The sequence below is a fragment of the Cyrtonyx montezumae genome, unplaced genomic scaffold, assembly GCF_038088225.1.
Source record: "Cyrtonyx montezumae isolate F1298 unplaced genomic scaffold, pur_monq_1.0 scaffold_8, whole genome shotgun sequence".
NCBI classification, from domain to species: Eukaryota; Metazoa; Chordata; class Aves; order Galliformes; family Odontophoridae; genus Cyrtonyx; species Cyrtonyx montezumae.
In genome coordinates this window covers 109,842,214-109,859,237 of record NW_027072089.1, presented here as the reverse complement: position 1 = coordinate 109,859,237, position 17,024 = coordinate 109,842,214, and the positions used below count along the sequence as shown (strand labels likewise).

Below are 17,024 nucleotides of genomic sequence, written 5' to 3'. Positions count from 1 at the left end.
TTTGAAGCCTCTCAAATCTTATACTGCCGAAGAAGGGAAAAAGTCAACCCCTATTCAAATGTCTCCCTATGATTTAGGAAGTCTCTACCTATACTGTTACCAGCAACTTTTCCTTTTCCATGTAAAGTACATACCACATAAAGTCTTCCTAGTGTGGAAGCTGTCTGTATGGCTGATCATCCCAATTGCTATTTTCTGGATATTTTCAGTGTTACCATAATCTCACAAAAAAAGGTACTAACAAACCACGACTTATATAGCAGTATATGCTTGCTGAATCACACTCTATTCTTCACCAAGCAGTTTTTAACATTTGGTTAACATTAATGCCTCTTGACATTTGCCTTCTTAGTCAGCACTAACCTAAATGCTTTCGTGAAAACATCTGTCATTACCCCAAAACTTTGTTCCTGACTGGCAATACCACAACTTGACCCTAAAAGGCTTCCAGCCACAATTTAAGTCTGTAATAACTGGAATAATATTAAATGTAATACAGGTTATATATTTTTTTAGATGTACATTAGCACAAGTAAAGCTCCTGTTATCAGACTGTTTGTCTGATAACTAATTGTTATCAGACAACAATGTTCTTCAAGATGTTTCTAGCTGTTATTATGTATCTATTTCTTGCTACTCTGCAAACTCATCAGCTAATGATAAAACCCTTTTTCCTAGTCTCCTGGATTTTTACATGTTCAGTCTAGCATCTGTTCCCTTTTTCCTTAATCTGTGATTCTGGCAGATGCTGTGCCTTGCTTAAGTCCTTCCTAGGATTTCACACCATTTACAATATAACCCAGGCAGGAAGACGAAGCATGACCTTTATAGATACATAACATCTATTTCTGGAAGACCAAAGCAATAAAATAATAAAAACAGAAAAATCTTCTGAAAGTTAGGCGATGATTTTTTTTCCCCTTATGATCTTTTTGCTTTTTATTGCAAAGATTTTAATCCCAGCTGTTTCAATACCTATCTGTGTACCACACCCACAATACTCTCCCCAGATTCTCTCCCCCAGTAAAGTAAGGAACGCATCAAAACCAAAAGAGCACTGTTCAAGCACAGAGTGTAGTTAACCCTGCATTACTGTTAACACTGACCCTTTTACCTCCATCACTCGTATGCACTGCTGAAGGATACATAAGTACAGGAGTATGCCTCCAGTCTTGGTGTATTTTGATTTACAAAAAAAGATAAGAAAAACATACCTTCAGTACAGTCCACTGCTCTACAACAATAGCATCATAGCCCTGCACGGTCTTATTGTCTTCCACCGCAACGTCTTCAAAGAGAAACACTCCATCCATTGTTCCATGCAAGGAATCTGTGGAAACATAGTGTTATGTGTAAGCTCTATGAAAAACACGCAACGTGTAGTGAGGCATTTAAATTTAGTAACAGCCAGTTCCTCCAAGCACATTAATAACATTTGGCTGGAAACACATTTTCCTCTGAAATCCCAACTGCAATAAATGCATGAGACTAACGTCTCCAGCTGTTTTTAAAAGCAACCCTCACTGTCCATCGTTATGTCAGAGTTTGTCCTCAAAAAACACAGCTCTTGCATTCTGAGGCAGCAGAACAAATTCAGTCCTCAGCTCAGTATCCTTTTCACCTACTTGAAGTTATACACATACCTTATGGGCTGAAGACCACATATTATGCTGCATCAACTTTTGAAGGGCTTCTGTAGATGCAATGAATGTGTACCTATGCACTCACACAAGTGAGAACCCTTTTTATGGAGCAGGTACTGCAGTTAACACAATCTACATAGACTAAGGATGGTCTGACATATCTGAATGCTGCAAAAGAAAAAGACACGTTCATAACTATTTCATTAACTCATGAAGGCTTTTTGACCATCTGGTTTAGTGGCTCTCTGTTCTCATCTGTATTCCCAGCATGTTCAGCCTTTTTTCAGGCTGAACACGCTATTGAAGTTACCTCAGCAGCACCTTCCCCTTGAACTTAGCTGTATACTTTATTATCAGCAGTCTCCCCCAGAGGCAAGCACTCAGTTTTGCCAGCTCCATGACACAACAGAGCACAACTAACTGAAAAAAAAAAAAAAAAGACTTACCTTTCCTTGCTAAAATAAAATAGTTGATGAAATAATAGCTGTTTTTAAAAAAATACTACATAAGCAGTTCTGTACTCTTTATGAACACAAAGAACTCTCACACTGTCTCAAGCAAGTTTCTCATCCTGCCTTTCAGATTTCAAGAATACACTTGCACTGTACAACTGATTATCAAGACCTTGCTCATTCCCCTGCCCAAATGTTGTATTTTACACAACAGTTTCTTCATATTTTTAGGGAAATAACGTTCCTTGCACTACCTATGCCAAACTGATAGATCCCTGAACCAAATTCCTAGGCAAGCCCGCTCAGTTGTTTCAGCAGGTCTTCCTACTTAAACGGTGGATGTTGGGAGGCCAAGAAATGCTAGCAGGAAGGCATCACTGCCTCAACAGAAAAACAATTAATTTTCACAAAGCCAGGTAGAAGAGGACTGAGAGGCTTCTTACGTCTTGGACTGAAAATCCCAGACAGCACCAGATATCTAACCTTGTTTATTACTTGGAAATGCATAGCTCACAACAAACTAAACTACTGCAGTTGTAGGCTCCTGTCTATAAATATACATAGCAAGACTGGTACTTCAAGCACATATGCAGGCACCCTTGTAACCTGCATAGTCCACTATTCCCTTCTACTGAAGTTTCAACTAAGTCACAAATATGCAGATGCAAAAACTCATAGCTAATGTAAAACAGGATTTATTTATTTTAGTTCAGTTGAGTTGTAAACCAGTAACAACAGCTTTCTTTGAGATACTTTTAGGAGACTCGAAGTAGAAAAACACCGTTTGCCTTCATGCTGACAGTCTCTACAGCTGACTTTCCTGTCATTTAGACTAAAAAGAAGGAAGAAAACTACTCACCACTACAGTGAGCCATTATTACACATTGCTCCGAGGACAGAAAACTAGACTACAAAGCAGTAGTTCCTGTCTTCTAGATAGAGGTCTCATCTGAGTGAGGTGAACATTCATTTTTGTTGTGAAATAGCAGGGCAGATCACTAAAGTAGCTGGTTACAAGTTAAAAACATACAGAGAACAGGCTTACCACATACAGATAGGTACAAGACTATTATATTTTATTCAGAAGTGGTATCTTATTATCTCCTACACTTCAAAGCAGGAACCAACTCAACTTCTGTACAATACGTTACATTCCAGCACCCAAACCCACACCTAAATCTCATTTAGGAAACACAGCACGTAGATAACCCTTTACTTTTCTAATGCAGGGTTCAAGGAACAGCACTGAGGGCTGAAAGCAGAATCCCGTGCATCACAACTATACAGAGGCATCTTAAATTTCTAAGGCAAGCTTTATACATAATCAGAGTACTGCTAGTGTATCGTGGATTCTGCTGATGAATTTCAATGTCACACTGTTGGCACAACTGCAGCTTGAGCTCTACCCACACATTTGCCAGCAAATTAGTAAGTGATCAAAACACAATCAACATACGTGTGTTTACACTCTCTCATAAATCATTCTTCATGTCTCATTCTGCTGTGCATTCCACAGGCACAGTTCAGAGCTTACACATATGTGAACATTATGGCACATATGTAATGTTTTAGAAATGAATAGATGAGCTTGTGAGACCCTACAGGGAGCAGATAAACATAACTGCACTTCCTTGTTGAACGTACAATGATTACTGCTAAAGACAATATCCAGTCCATCCTAAAACCTGTTAATTTCTGGGCCAGGAAAGAACCTGACAGAAAATGAGAAAAACAGAAAAGGGAAAAATTATGAGAGAAAGACAGCAGCTCTATACAGGTGTCTGTTTAACATAGTGATAACAGTGAAAAACTCCATAAGATAAACTGCTTGACAGCACCCATTAAGATCTTCCCTTAAACAGAATCACACAGAATCACAGAATCTGCTTTCCTGCCATAACTATGTCTGCCAGTTCTCACACCCCTGCAGTACATCTATCCTTTTACAGGCTGAAAAAGGGAGGTAAAGCAAATAAATAACTGGGAGAAATATTAAAGAATAATTGGATCATTAATTTGATCCCATGTGAAGCATCTGGTATGCTAAGAATAATTGGGAGACAGAGAATATCAGAAAGAGAGTTAAAGGCATCTTAATTTGGAGAGAAGGCACATATAACCTACCATCAGGACTAGCAGGAATTTTAGGGAAACTCACACAAATACATGGAAGGGCAAAGAGTTGGACAGATGCACCAAGTCTATCTGAAATACCTTCGTTCCACAGATGCTGTAAAATCTGCAGGATACAGTCATGCATGGAATTCACTTATCATCAGTTTAGTTGGCTGAATCTTAACTACCCTACCTCCAAAGATCAGCCATCCAAAGCTTAGATGGTGGGCTGATCCTTCCATTTTCTACAGTCTTCCACAGCAGCCCTTATTCTTCAACTAACATAACTTCACTCTTACTTTAAAAAATAAAAATAAAAAACTCCAAACACAAAGGTTACAATCACTGTCCCTCCTCTGAAAATGTTCTATTACCACTGCATTTTTTATTAAGGTACCCCACTGTGCACAACAAGCTATTTTCACTGGTTGTATAAATATTTGATGTAGCTCTGTTGACAAAAAGCTATTTTGATGTTCTTGCTTCTGATTTACAAGAAGTATATGGGAAAAAGATTTCTTTCCTTACCATGACAGCTCTTCTAGTGTGCAACAACTTTCACTGTGTTGCCTTTGAACTACAAATCCCCCTCATCTAGAAAACTAACCTTTATGCTGCTGTCGCTCTCAGAAAAGAAAACAAGATATCTGAGGCTCTGTGTGTCATGTGATCTGAATGTTGGCCTTTGCTTCACATTTATATTCCCACCTCCCTATCAACCTTTTCACCTTCAGTACACACAGAGAAAATAATCCCATGTGGATGATGAAAATACCAGCCACGTCTGTAGATAAGGTGAATAAAATTGGACAAATGCATCACTGGATCATCTCTGCCAGCAGCAGTGCAAATACAACCAAGATAATCAATTTGGCCCTTAAAAAGCCCAACTAATTTCCTCTTCCAAGAAACTCTTCTTTTGTTTCATTTGCTTGTTTTGTCTTAGTCCTATCAATGCTTTATGGGTAGTTAGCTGGCTTTATCTAAGTTTGAAAGACTAGAAATTTACAGACAGTTGAAAAACAAGTGCCAAATGTTTAAAGAACTGTAGTTTAAAATGACTAAAGATGATCCAACTTCTAATTACTTTGTTAACGCGTGAAAGTACAATCTTGGCTTTTATTCTTTTTCCAATCCATACCTGCTCTCACACTGCTGATTGAAGACTTGACGTTCTAAGTAAGCAGCAAATCCCACCTTCTATCTTTGCCATTTTCACTGTTATTAACTTACACCTTGCTCTACTTTTCACTAGAAGAGGGAATGAGAGAAGCCCTATGATCACGTCAGATTGCTAGAGAGTATCAGTTACACCTGGGATTACAAGGAGTATTGGAAATGACATGATACATCGCGCATCTCTGCATAGTTTACAAATTGTAATTTGCAATTTTATTATGTTTCTGCTTGTTATTTTCTGGTATGATAAGCAAAAAGAAACAGTTGCTATCAGTGAACTTTAGAATTCTCTTACATACAAATTATTTAACTGTTGGCAGAAGAAAGAAGCAAATTCTTATCTGCTGATAACTTGGAAATCTCTACTTGATTGGGCATTCCAAGGACAAGGGGGAAAAGAAGATAACCCAGCTTTTAAGTCTAATAAGCAAAGTAATTAATTCATATTTAAGGCAAAGAGAAAAATCAGTTCCCAGAACAAAGAAATGTAATTAACCAATTAGAGAAAATATGCTAATATTACCTTGATTTCGAAAAGGATTAATCAGTGAATACAGAGATCAGCTGTAAAGAGCTGGACAGGCTGCCTTAAAAGGCTAGAAGAGAAACAAGAAGCCCTCAATTTCTTCTATCTTCCCTCCTTGGTTGTTTCATTAGGTACAAGTCAGAAAAATATTGATTGCTTTGCAGCATAGGAAAATTTTAGGATTTAAATCATAAATGTTTAATAGCAACTGAAATCAACTTATGGATGTTCTCATCAAATATTCTTCTAATAGCAAGGTTTCAGTCATGGCATTTTACCTTAACTGTGCTAATACCCTTTAAAAAAATTTAACTTTGAGCTTTTCTGACTAAGACTTCCCGTAACCACAAGATGCTAATAAAAATGTTTAATCAATATTCATCCTCAATCTCTAATTTAACTTAATCCCAAACCTGTACACTGGTTTATATAAAAGTTCTCCTGCTTGCATAGAAACCTTATTGCCATCCTTCTAGCTTACTTTATGCCTGTAGGCAGTTATCTGGCACTCTTCACTGCAGTATCCAAGCATATGAACTTCCCTCAGACCACTGTTGTATAAATGAACTTTAGAAGTTTAAATAACAGAAAAATGTTGTGTTTAAAACATTTCAGAGTACAATGATAAGCAGTTTTTGTTAAAGAAAACACTGCGCCTTATATAGCCATTTAGATTTGGCTCTATGAGTTGCTATTTATACACATAAAATAATTGACCATGTTTTTAAATAAGTTAACTAGCAATTACAAGGCTTTCCAGGAAGCTGCACTATGAATGCATTCCATCAGCTGAACTTTAGACCTTCATTTTTTTCTACTTGCTGCAAAACAAAAAATTAGGATTGTTATCCCCGCTGACGTTTAACAGAACTGACCATGTTGTATCATTGGCCTTGGAATTGTGATTGACAGCAAAACAAGAAGAAGATGCTCTGGAAGCAGTTTTATAATTCTATGGTATAAACCCATGAAATTCAGTTGCAGTGCCCAATCTACGGATTACCACATCCTTTTTGAAGGATGCAAAACAAAACAAAATTAGGTGAAAGATTCATAGCATTCTCAAATCCTGTGAGTAAGAATTTTAACAATTAAGTATACAAGTGTAACGCTATAATGAGATGGAAAGCACAACAACGACAGCAAAGTCCTAGACTACAGCAAGTGAGGATATGCTCAAATGCAGCAACTACAGACACAAAAGAAAAAAATCTACATACCCTTAGAAGACCTCAGGCTACAGAGGAATCTGCAGTGCCAACCCTTAACTGAGGTCTGGGAAGGGGTGGATCCTGATTCCAACCCTTCCAGTCACTCAGGTGTCACACGCACCTGAGCTCCCCTGGGTTGGCCCTGCCTTCCCACCAGGTGCTCAATCACCATTTCAAGCTTTGGTTTGTTCTCATGCTCCTTTGGTTATGTCTCTGAGATCCTTATTATTATACACTACAATTTAATTTGTGCAACAAGATTTGCTTCAGAGACACCATGATGGCCAGCAGTGTAGTACAGACTGGAACAGTATCAAGCTGAATTCAGTGCTATTCACAACATGGAAGAATCTGGTTTTTAATCTGAAATTAATACCAACATTGATCCATCACAGATTTGAAGTCAACTTGGTAAAAACACTGTGCCATCAAGACAGAAATGTCCTCTACAAGAACTGGGGCTAGGTACTGCCCATATAAAACTAGAGCATCCTTACACTGAGCAACAGACCCGGATGCAGTGCCTGACAAGAAAGCTAAGAGAAAAGCCTTTAATTTAAGTAATCTGCTTTACCATCTTAGTAATTCAATTCAGTTCACTTGGTACTGTTTATTAAGTCTGTGTATTTCTGCAATTGCAGAATCGTCTCTATTATGTTTGTAAACTACAACGCATGATCTCAGTTTGCCTTATTCAAATGCCAAAATATTTTCTGTACTTTCATTCCACTTCACTGAAATAGGCTGATCTAAGACAAATATGTCCCAAGCTTACAGTAAAGCACCTACCAAATGCCTTCTCTTGAAAGATAATGACCTTTATTAGCGGAGAAAGGAAAATAATCACAACATAATGCTTTCTATAATTTCCATACCATTTACCATTCCAAGGCTGAAGATGGCGTTCACCAATGAGCCTCCTTTCCTGAAGTGATCTGTCATATGTTCCAGCCAATTTGCTTCTAGACTGTTGACAGTCTGCCCATTTCTGGAGATCCTCATAGGGATAGTCACCGTATAATACTGGCTGCATCTCTGTGGGATTTTGGGCTTGTTGAAGAGAGTGAAGATCTCTGTCTCTACCAAAAAGTAAAAATTGGAGTAATGCAACAACCATATTGTGGTACTTCAGCTAAAACAATGTATAACCCACTGTTTGCCCTTGGCCTTTCACTCTACACAAACTCTACTTTCGAACATGATTTTATTCTTGATATTTCTGCACTGCACAACAGAGTGGGGTCTCAAAATCCATCTCAGTACTTTGACTGTTGTTACAGTATTTTTTACTAATAATGGATTCACTGCTGATAATAAAAAAAATACAGATATTAACACTTGAGTACTAATGGACAACTCATCTACTGAAATTAGCAGTATAACCCGAAATATAAAAGCAATTAAGCTCCACAAACTGCATTAAGTATTGTAGAAGTCACTAACAATTAACACACAGAATACTTCTATTTTTGCTACTGAATGAACTTTGAAAGAGGTGTGACTGAGAACAGTTCAAATGTTATTGCAAATTTAGGAGGAACAGCATTCAACAGATCATGACCATTAAACTAAAGTATTATGCAGTGGCATGGAACCAACAAGCAGTGGATGCAACTTAAGAATGCAATTTATCATAAATACAGAGACAGTGCTAGCTGCTAGTTGATCTACTCTGGGTCTGAGCCAAGGTGAGACATTGACACAAGAGCAAAAGAATTATGAAAGCAGCATTGTGAATGGTCTCAAAAATCAGACTTGAATCTGTTCTGTATCTCTCTTATCGTTACAAAAAGTCACTGATGACAGCAAAGCTGAGGTTTCACAGCTCTGAAGCTGGAAGTAAGTTTAAGTGCAGACTGACTATTGACTTCCAAGATCAAAAAAATCTCTTCAAATAAATATAAAAGGCAAAAACCTTAGATTAAATCCATTCACTCAACAAGCTCCTCCTGTTTCCAAGTTATTATATTGTAATCTCAAGTATTAACAAAAGTGATATCTAGAAAAATGTTAAGACTGCTCCCTAACAGAAATGTTCCTAAGCACGAAGCATGTAAAATGAACAAGATATTAGAAAGCAGATGGTCAGAAACAGGCTGGCAGCACCTGAAGAAGAGACGAGGAAGCTTGCTATACAACCAACATTAAAAAGAGACCTAATGATCTCAGACATGAACAATGGTTAAAACAGACCAAAAAGGAGTAATTACCACAAATCTTCTGGCAGTTTACCATTTATCTAGAAAAAACAAATGATGATTATCCTTACTCAAAAGAGCATACACACAAAAAAAATCTATGTCCAGTTTGATCCTGATTCCTAAAACAGATTCATATTGGAAATTCAGATGTTTCTGGTGAAGACTGGATTGGAATTGAGATGTTTCTGAAGACAGTAACAACAGCAGACTGTGGAACTGGAAATGCAGAGGGGGATGATAATTTGGATTTGACTGGGCTGCTAAAAATGTTCATTTAATTATGTGTGGGAGTCTTTCAGTGTTTGACTTGGTTTTGTAATCATCATTATACCAGTCCTAACCACTCTTCCAGTTAACTACAGCCAACAGCTTTCACCAGGCAGTCTGTCTGCTCAAGCTTGGACAAAGACACCTTCAGTTTGCTTCTAAATAATACAGTACTTCTGGACACAGCATTGGAATATGTGTGCCTTGTTTACAGGCAAAGCATTTTTAACAGTGTTTTGAGAGTCCTTTAATAAATGGCAAAGTAGTTGAGCATTACAAAATACTCAACAACAAAAAAAAATGAAGCATCATCAAAATAGCATTTGAATAGTGTTAAACCTAAATTGAACAAAAGTAGGATTCCACAAATAAAAAGAAACATTATGGGTTTTTTTTCCAAAGTTTAATGCAGGGAAGAAGGAGTTCAAGAGAGATCACTTCCTATGGAATAAGTAGGGTAACAGGAAAAAAAAATTAACACCTGGTACTTTCTACCTTCACACTCTCAAGGAAGGATGGAGAACTGGTGCCAAAGACTGAAATACATTTTCCAAGAGCGGAACAAGTTGCGCTGTAATAACAAAAAACCATACCAGAGCAATACGGAAATCAGCAGTGTTGTACAGGCAACTGATGTGGGAAATCCTATCCTACTGTAGGTGAACTATTTCATTTTCTGTCACACTTTTTAAAATAAAATCCCTTATCTGGCAGCAGCTGTAATAAAATCCTGGGGTGTAGATAAATATTAAGGAAGGTTTGAGGTGATCAGCCTCATATTAATCAGAAATACTAAGAACATGGTTACTTGCAACAAAAGATTTCCACCATTAAAAAGATAATTGCTAGGTTAACTCCCTCAAGGACAGCATAGATGAAAAGAGAAAGTAATGGTCTGATTTGAGATGGAGATATCTAATTCAGAACTGTAAAACTCAGAGGGCTTCTATAATGTGAAAGATTCTAGACTAAAACAGAAGAAATTATTCAGCTAAGAGCAATGCTGTGACCTAATCCAGCTGTCCCCTTGCCCAACAAAATCTGAAGAAGCTTAACGAAAAGTTACTTCAGAATGATACCAATCTGATGAGAAAAGTCTCATTATACAGAAATGCAATGGAAACCAAGACAACAGTCCAAGTCCAAACAGTCCAAGAATGCAAAGTCATTCTCAGTCCTACATTATAAAACTCCCAAAAAGTCAAGGACAGCACCAGCTCAAAGGAATGTAGATGGAATTTCCTTGCACAGATTTATAACTTGTCAGGAAAGTAAGCAAAGCAGTGAGAGAAATAAGAGCACCTTCTAGGGTGTAAGCAAATCTAGGAAATAAAGGTTTAAAACTGAAAATGGGGCAAGAATATTTTTTTTTATGACTTCTGATTTCCAAATTACTCTGGCCTGCATCTGACTTTAAACGACAATTTCTGCCACTGAAGAAACAAACACACTAAGGAGGATATTTTGTGACCTCCAGTGAGGGGTTTTTTCTGTTTGTTTTTTTTTTTTTAAGATGATATAAAATGACATTTAAATCTGGAAAACACAGCCGAGAAGAAATATATCGAAGAACAGAAAAAAAGAAAACTGGCATGTGAAAACAACCTTCCAAAATCAAGAGAATCAGAAGGAGGAGCACCATTATCAGAAGGACCATTATTACAAATTAGCGAACAGGAATCATTAACAAAAATAACTACTGCTTTCAAGTAGTTACAATTCTAACTTCAGCTTTGATCCTTGCCTAACTATAAGTCATCTGGAGACTTTACTGTCCAGATGACTTGTATTCCTACTGCTTCTGACGTGGTTTATCTTCTGCTCCCTCTTTACCTGCTATGCAGGCTCTAACTGTGATACGGCTCTGTGACTTATACCCCTTATTCCTGCAAAATGCTGCAAGAGAGATTAGCAGGTCTTTTTGTTTGGAAGTACTGAAAGGATATAAATATCAAGCATTATAAGAAATACAGAAATGAAGAAATTCAGTAGAACATCAGGCTTTACTCTCAGGCATAGGAACAGGCCATAATACAGCCATACCTAGTTACATCAGCTCTTCAGCTGCCACCTGACTTACACTCAGTCATTGTAAACTGTGTAACCATGCTGAAACTGGGTTACGCAGTGCATTTGCTGCATCCATTCTCTGCTTTCACAGAGGTAAGTTCCTCTCCCTGCCTTGTACCCCAAGGAGTCGGGAACATAATTGGCTTTTATGTATTAGAGGTCACAGCAATACTTACTGTCAGTAAGTGGTTTTGAGCATCGTGCTGGCATTTCATTCTCTTCAACTCCATTCTGTGTGTCTGGCACTTCTCTCCCACCTGGGTTCTCATGTTGTTCTTCACTGCCCTTTGCAGACTTGCAATTGGGCTCCTCAGCAGCCTGTTCTTCACCTTTCCTGCCCTCCCTGGACGTGGCACATTGGTCAGCATTCTCCTCACCTGGTGCTGGAGTACTGCATCCATTAATGCCATCTATTTTCTCACCATCCAGTGAAGCGTGATCCTCAGGGCAATTTGAAACATTTTTGTTATCTCTGGATTGCACAGAGTTGTTACTGGCAGGTGTCAGAGAGGAGCTGACAAGGCAGTTCTTTTGGGAATGGTACTGAGGTATAATTCCAACAAATTTCAAGCCTTGACTTGCTGCATCTTGAATCTACAAGTCAAAGAAGATTACATTTTAACCTTCAAGCTGTCTTAGCTAAATAGAAATACAGCAAATAACACCCTTCAAGGGAGCTACAGCATGTCATTTTGCTACATTTGTCCACTACCAGAGGAAATTGCCATGTTACATTTGCATAAAAAGTTAAATTTTAGAGAAGCAGGATGAAAATTCCTTGAATTGTTATTGTTTGTAGTAATGTGAAATTGCATGTACAAGTGAGCACACACACACACACACACACAAATGAAAGAAAATGCTCATGATTTCCTCACAGAGCGTAACGTCTTTGTCTGAAATGTTCATTCTAAACTACCAGAGGTGGTATGACTCACATGAAGCTTTAGTTTCAATCTTAGGCAGTCACTCAATATTACACCTTCTGCTGTATTAGGCACGTGATTCTGACATTTATGCAAGGAAAAGGTTATTAATTCTCTCTGTAATATGCACCATCATAACAACAGTTGTTGTTTTTCCTATTTTGGATTCAGACACAAATGGCAAGCTTTCACATAGTGAGTACATAAAAGCAAAGTTATTTTAATACATTGCATTTGGGAAGACACAGAACTCTAAAGAACAGTTGTGAGATGAGCAAAGAAGAATAAAAACAAAGGGGCTGCATTATTAATCCTTTGTATGTTTTAGGTAGAGGAAGAACATGAAGGAATCAGATCACAAAAGATTCAGCAAAAACAACGTAGGGTGAGTCGTAGTGACAAACAGAAAAAGCAAGAATTAACTAAGGAAAGCTTGAGAGGAAGCAGAAATAGAAATCTACTGCAAAGATTCAGCACTGCAGAGCCCCATCCAAGAGATTTTAGTACCACACTTCTGGAACACAGTGAGACAGATTTGTGTGAAAATGTGTGAGGATTCATTTATCAAAATCACCACCAGAAATGGAAAGGTTTCCATGTACTGTGTACACTTTGTATAATATAAAGTCTAAACATGCATAAATATTTTGAAAATAAATGGCTTAACAATGGGGAAATAATTTCAGTTCCTGTGCATACCATGTAATTGCAGGGTGTTAAACTGTCTCAAGTGTTCTCTGAGGTTCAGTTCATAGGAACTTAAATGAAACAGTTCAGTCTCTTTTTTTTTCCAGTAACAATTGAAATATTGCAAGTTACACGCATCTCTAGTTTGAAAGCACACAAGATAGAAATGAATAAGCAAGAATTTTTTAAGAGGTAGTTCATTTCTGTGTCTTCCCTACACAGAATTGTACTTTTTTTAAAATGAATCATCTACTTCCTGCTAATGCCATTCTAAACATACAAACCTACAGATGATACCTGATCAACAACAAGAACTTCCTCTTTCGAACCAAAGTTATATTTTCCCTGTTAAATTAACACTTAATTTTACTATGGCAGGAACTTAACAGAGCTCTCCAGGAAGCAAAGGTAACAGCCTTCACAGGTGCTGTGCCTGATGAACACCAGCTTAACAAAAGATCATAGCTACAACTGGAACAGTAACCTCCACTTAAGACTACTGCCAGCAGTATCCTGACCAAATGGATATGTGGCTACAAAGAAAGCTGGAATGTAACGGCCTTGCTCAGGAAGGTTCCTGTGAATGTCAACAATAGATACATTCATAATATGCTTAAAGTTCCCCAATCCCTGTTGCAACTTCACAAATATTTTTTTATACAGCCATTGAATGAATTATAAATTCAGTTCATCTGTTACCACTAATCTAAACACGCATCACTACATTTGTTTGGTAGGTTGCAGGGCAGCTAATTATAGAAATTTAACTTGCATGCAACTCTTAAAAAGAGTGTGAGGATAGTACATATGTAGTAATGTTACTGGTCCTAGAAGACTGCTTGTCAGCCCACAGCAGGTTCTCCTACGCAGTGATTCGGATGAGAACAGCTTTCACAGCTTTGGAGCAACATTTTACAGTCCTGGCACACACAGAGAGAATGTGTGTGTTTCTAAGGAGCACCCGAGCCTGAGATTTTTCTTTGGAGGCTCTTGTTCTCTGAGGACAGTATCTGAGGACAGGATGAGAATTGAATCGTATTCTAATAGTTCAATAGTTTAGCAGAAAGATTACAAGAAGAGAATGTGCCTGCACTATATAGAATGCACCATCTTATTTAAACCTGTTTCAGATTCTCCTTGGTGCATAAGGGAGAACCAACCATTATTTTCCATAAAGCCAATTTGACAGGAAATGTTACAACAACACTGCAATGCGAGCTGCAGAACAGCAAAGTGATGCATCAGCAGATGCAAACTGCCTTTCTTTCCAACTTACCACAAAACCATGAAGAAGCAAGCTCTCATTATAAATGAAGCATGAAGCCTTACCATTTTCAAACTGTGAACTGAAGTAATTTCATTTCTGGCATCCTACTTAAGAGTTTAACTAGCACAAAATTTTAGTAGTCTTCATATCCAGAATGGTTTACACCACCCCACTGCACATTTCTGTCTCCTGTTGCCTGTATCTGAAATATTCTAACTAGAAAAACCCAAGCCCCAGAAGCAGAGAAAAAGCCCAGAGCCCCACACCTTGACAGGCTTTGCTCAGGAGTGATGAGTACTGGTGCAGCAGGGCTGTTTCCATCAGCCACCTGCAAAGCATTTTGTAGCTCTGCAGACTTTGAGCCTTTTCAGGTATCCCATGCTGCTATAGAAAGACAACGTCTGCTCATGCACATCAGCCCTGTGGGGAAAATACCCAGCAAAGGCTGTGTTGGCAATCAGTGCGAGGGCAAAGAGCAGGAAAAAGCAGGGGTAAAGCTGAAGTGGATGGAGAAAACAGTGCTGCTCTGACAGGCTCACCCACAACACACTCCAGACTGAATAAATACTACAATTAGCTGTTTTTATGTGCCAGCTCGGAGAACAAATGGGGAGAAGTGCTCACCATTCCGCAGTCTATGGCTGAATGAGAGGAAAAAGCAGAAGAAATGCATCTCCACCATGTGCCACATCAAAAAAGATAAAAATGCTCTCACACTAAGTGATCCATACTAATGCCAATTATTTTGCTGACATTTTTTTTTTCTGTATTTTATAGGTGCTACATATTTGTTCTTTACAGTTTGGGAAATTTTTAAAAGGGAAACTCCAACAAAGCAAAAAAATTTTTTTTAATTTCCTTGGTTCTTTCCCCAGATAGGAACAGAAACATTTTTAGTGCCTCATATTTTAGATGAATGGTCTTAACCACAAAAACAAAGACAGGTCTCCAACACAAAAGATGTTGCTTAACCACAGAAGCAGAACTTCACTCATTTATTTTAATTCAGACAAAACCCCAAGAGGGTACAGCTAAATCAGCCTGGAACTGGCTACTATCAATTTGCACTTATGGCAGTTTAAAAATAGAGCCTGTTTAAAGAACAGGTGAAATTTCTTGTGTACTGAAGGCCAACGCAGCTGAAGAATTTAATATCAACCCTGTAATTTGCTTGATTAGAAACCTGGCATTTTCCTTATGGGGGAAAAAAAGGGCAGATTTATCCTATGCTATCCGTGAAATAAATATCAAATCTCCCACAGACTCCAGCAAGGATAAAAACAAGCAGTGTCAAATCCTGATGTCATTACCTTAATTTAATTTTTGCTGGGACACTTGTGTTAATGTTTCTTAAAGTTTGCAAAGCATTATTGCTTATTTTACAACTGCCCTACCTCTGATTCTACACTGCATTTGGAGAAAAGGAACCATCAGTAGCATGAAGCAGTGTCACTGAACGTTATGTTAAGCAGCAAATTTACATTCCAACTTTTCAAGTATTTCTGGCTGAAGGCTTCTTACCTAGTTAGAAAAAAGCTGATGGTCTAATGCAGAGGTCTGTAACACATTTCAGATGCTGTCTGTGAGTCTGTGTTACTTGTAGCACTATCAGCTCCAAAATAATCTATTCACAGACAGAGAGATGATATTACTTATAAATACAGAGCTTAAGGATGCAGATAACCAGGCTGATGAGAATCATACACATTTGTCAGCTTCTGTTATTGCACACAGTGAGATTCTGTACATTTGTCCCACAGGATGGCAAACAGCAACACAGATGCTTCCAGAAAGCTCAGGATAGTATTCCACCTTCAGCAATAAACATAGGAAATAATGCTACATCATTTAACAATGAGAATCTCTCATTGGGATAAGGATTTTCAATTTAATATGACAAATGCCAGGAATTTCTCTAAACTCTTGTATGCTAGGAGCTGGAAGTTGTCAGCATGCATCCAGAGTAAAAGCAACTTTACTAATGTCATTGGGACAATCCAGTTGGTAACAGTCCCAAATGGTCACAAGACTTACAACTCCTGATGATCTGGATGCAAGCTATCTTTAAAACTTGTCATTGGAAGAAAACATTTCATTAATAGGTTTGCTATACATTTCATGATTAGCAAGGTACTGAAAAAAAAAAACATTGCAAGCAAAAGGGGACTGCTGCCAAGATGAGAAGAATAGAAATAAACCACATTTGGAGAAAGGACAACATGCAGCAGTGGCAATGAACTGATTTTCTGATGGCCAGATGCATGTAGCTAGCTCTGCAGTGAGCTAAGAGAAAGACTGCTAATTAGTCCCACTGATGGGAAAACATATGGCCTTTGAAACAATAGTTTTGAAACAATTTAGCTCAGAGCTATCTAGAACTTTTTTAAACCAAACATGAGCCATCTTAGCTAATAAAATAAATGCTTGCCTGCCTGTTTGCTTGTTGCTTTTCAAAGAATAATGTTAGAGGTATTAGATTT

The 17,024-nt window shown here is 37.9% G+C and overlaps 1 protein-coding gene across 1 annotated transcript in view; it reads right to left on the bottom strand.

Moving 5' to 3' along the window:
• The window catches only part of RFTN1 (raftlin, lipid raft linker 1), an 89,379-nt gene that overhangs the window by 15,211 nt on the left and 57,144 nt on the right, over positions 1-17,024 (bottom strand). The window contains exons 5-7 of the mRNA XM_065752963.1: positions 11,841-12,258; positions 8,002-8,205; positions 1,215-1,330 (exon numbers count right to left, since the gene is read on the bottom strand). Coding sequence (XP_065609035.1) covers positions 1,215-1,330; positions 8,002-8,205; positions 11,841-12,258 — 738 coding nt within the window. The remainder of the gene's footprint in view (positions 1-1,214; positions 1,331-8,001; positions 8,206-11,840; positions 12,259-17,024) is intronic.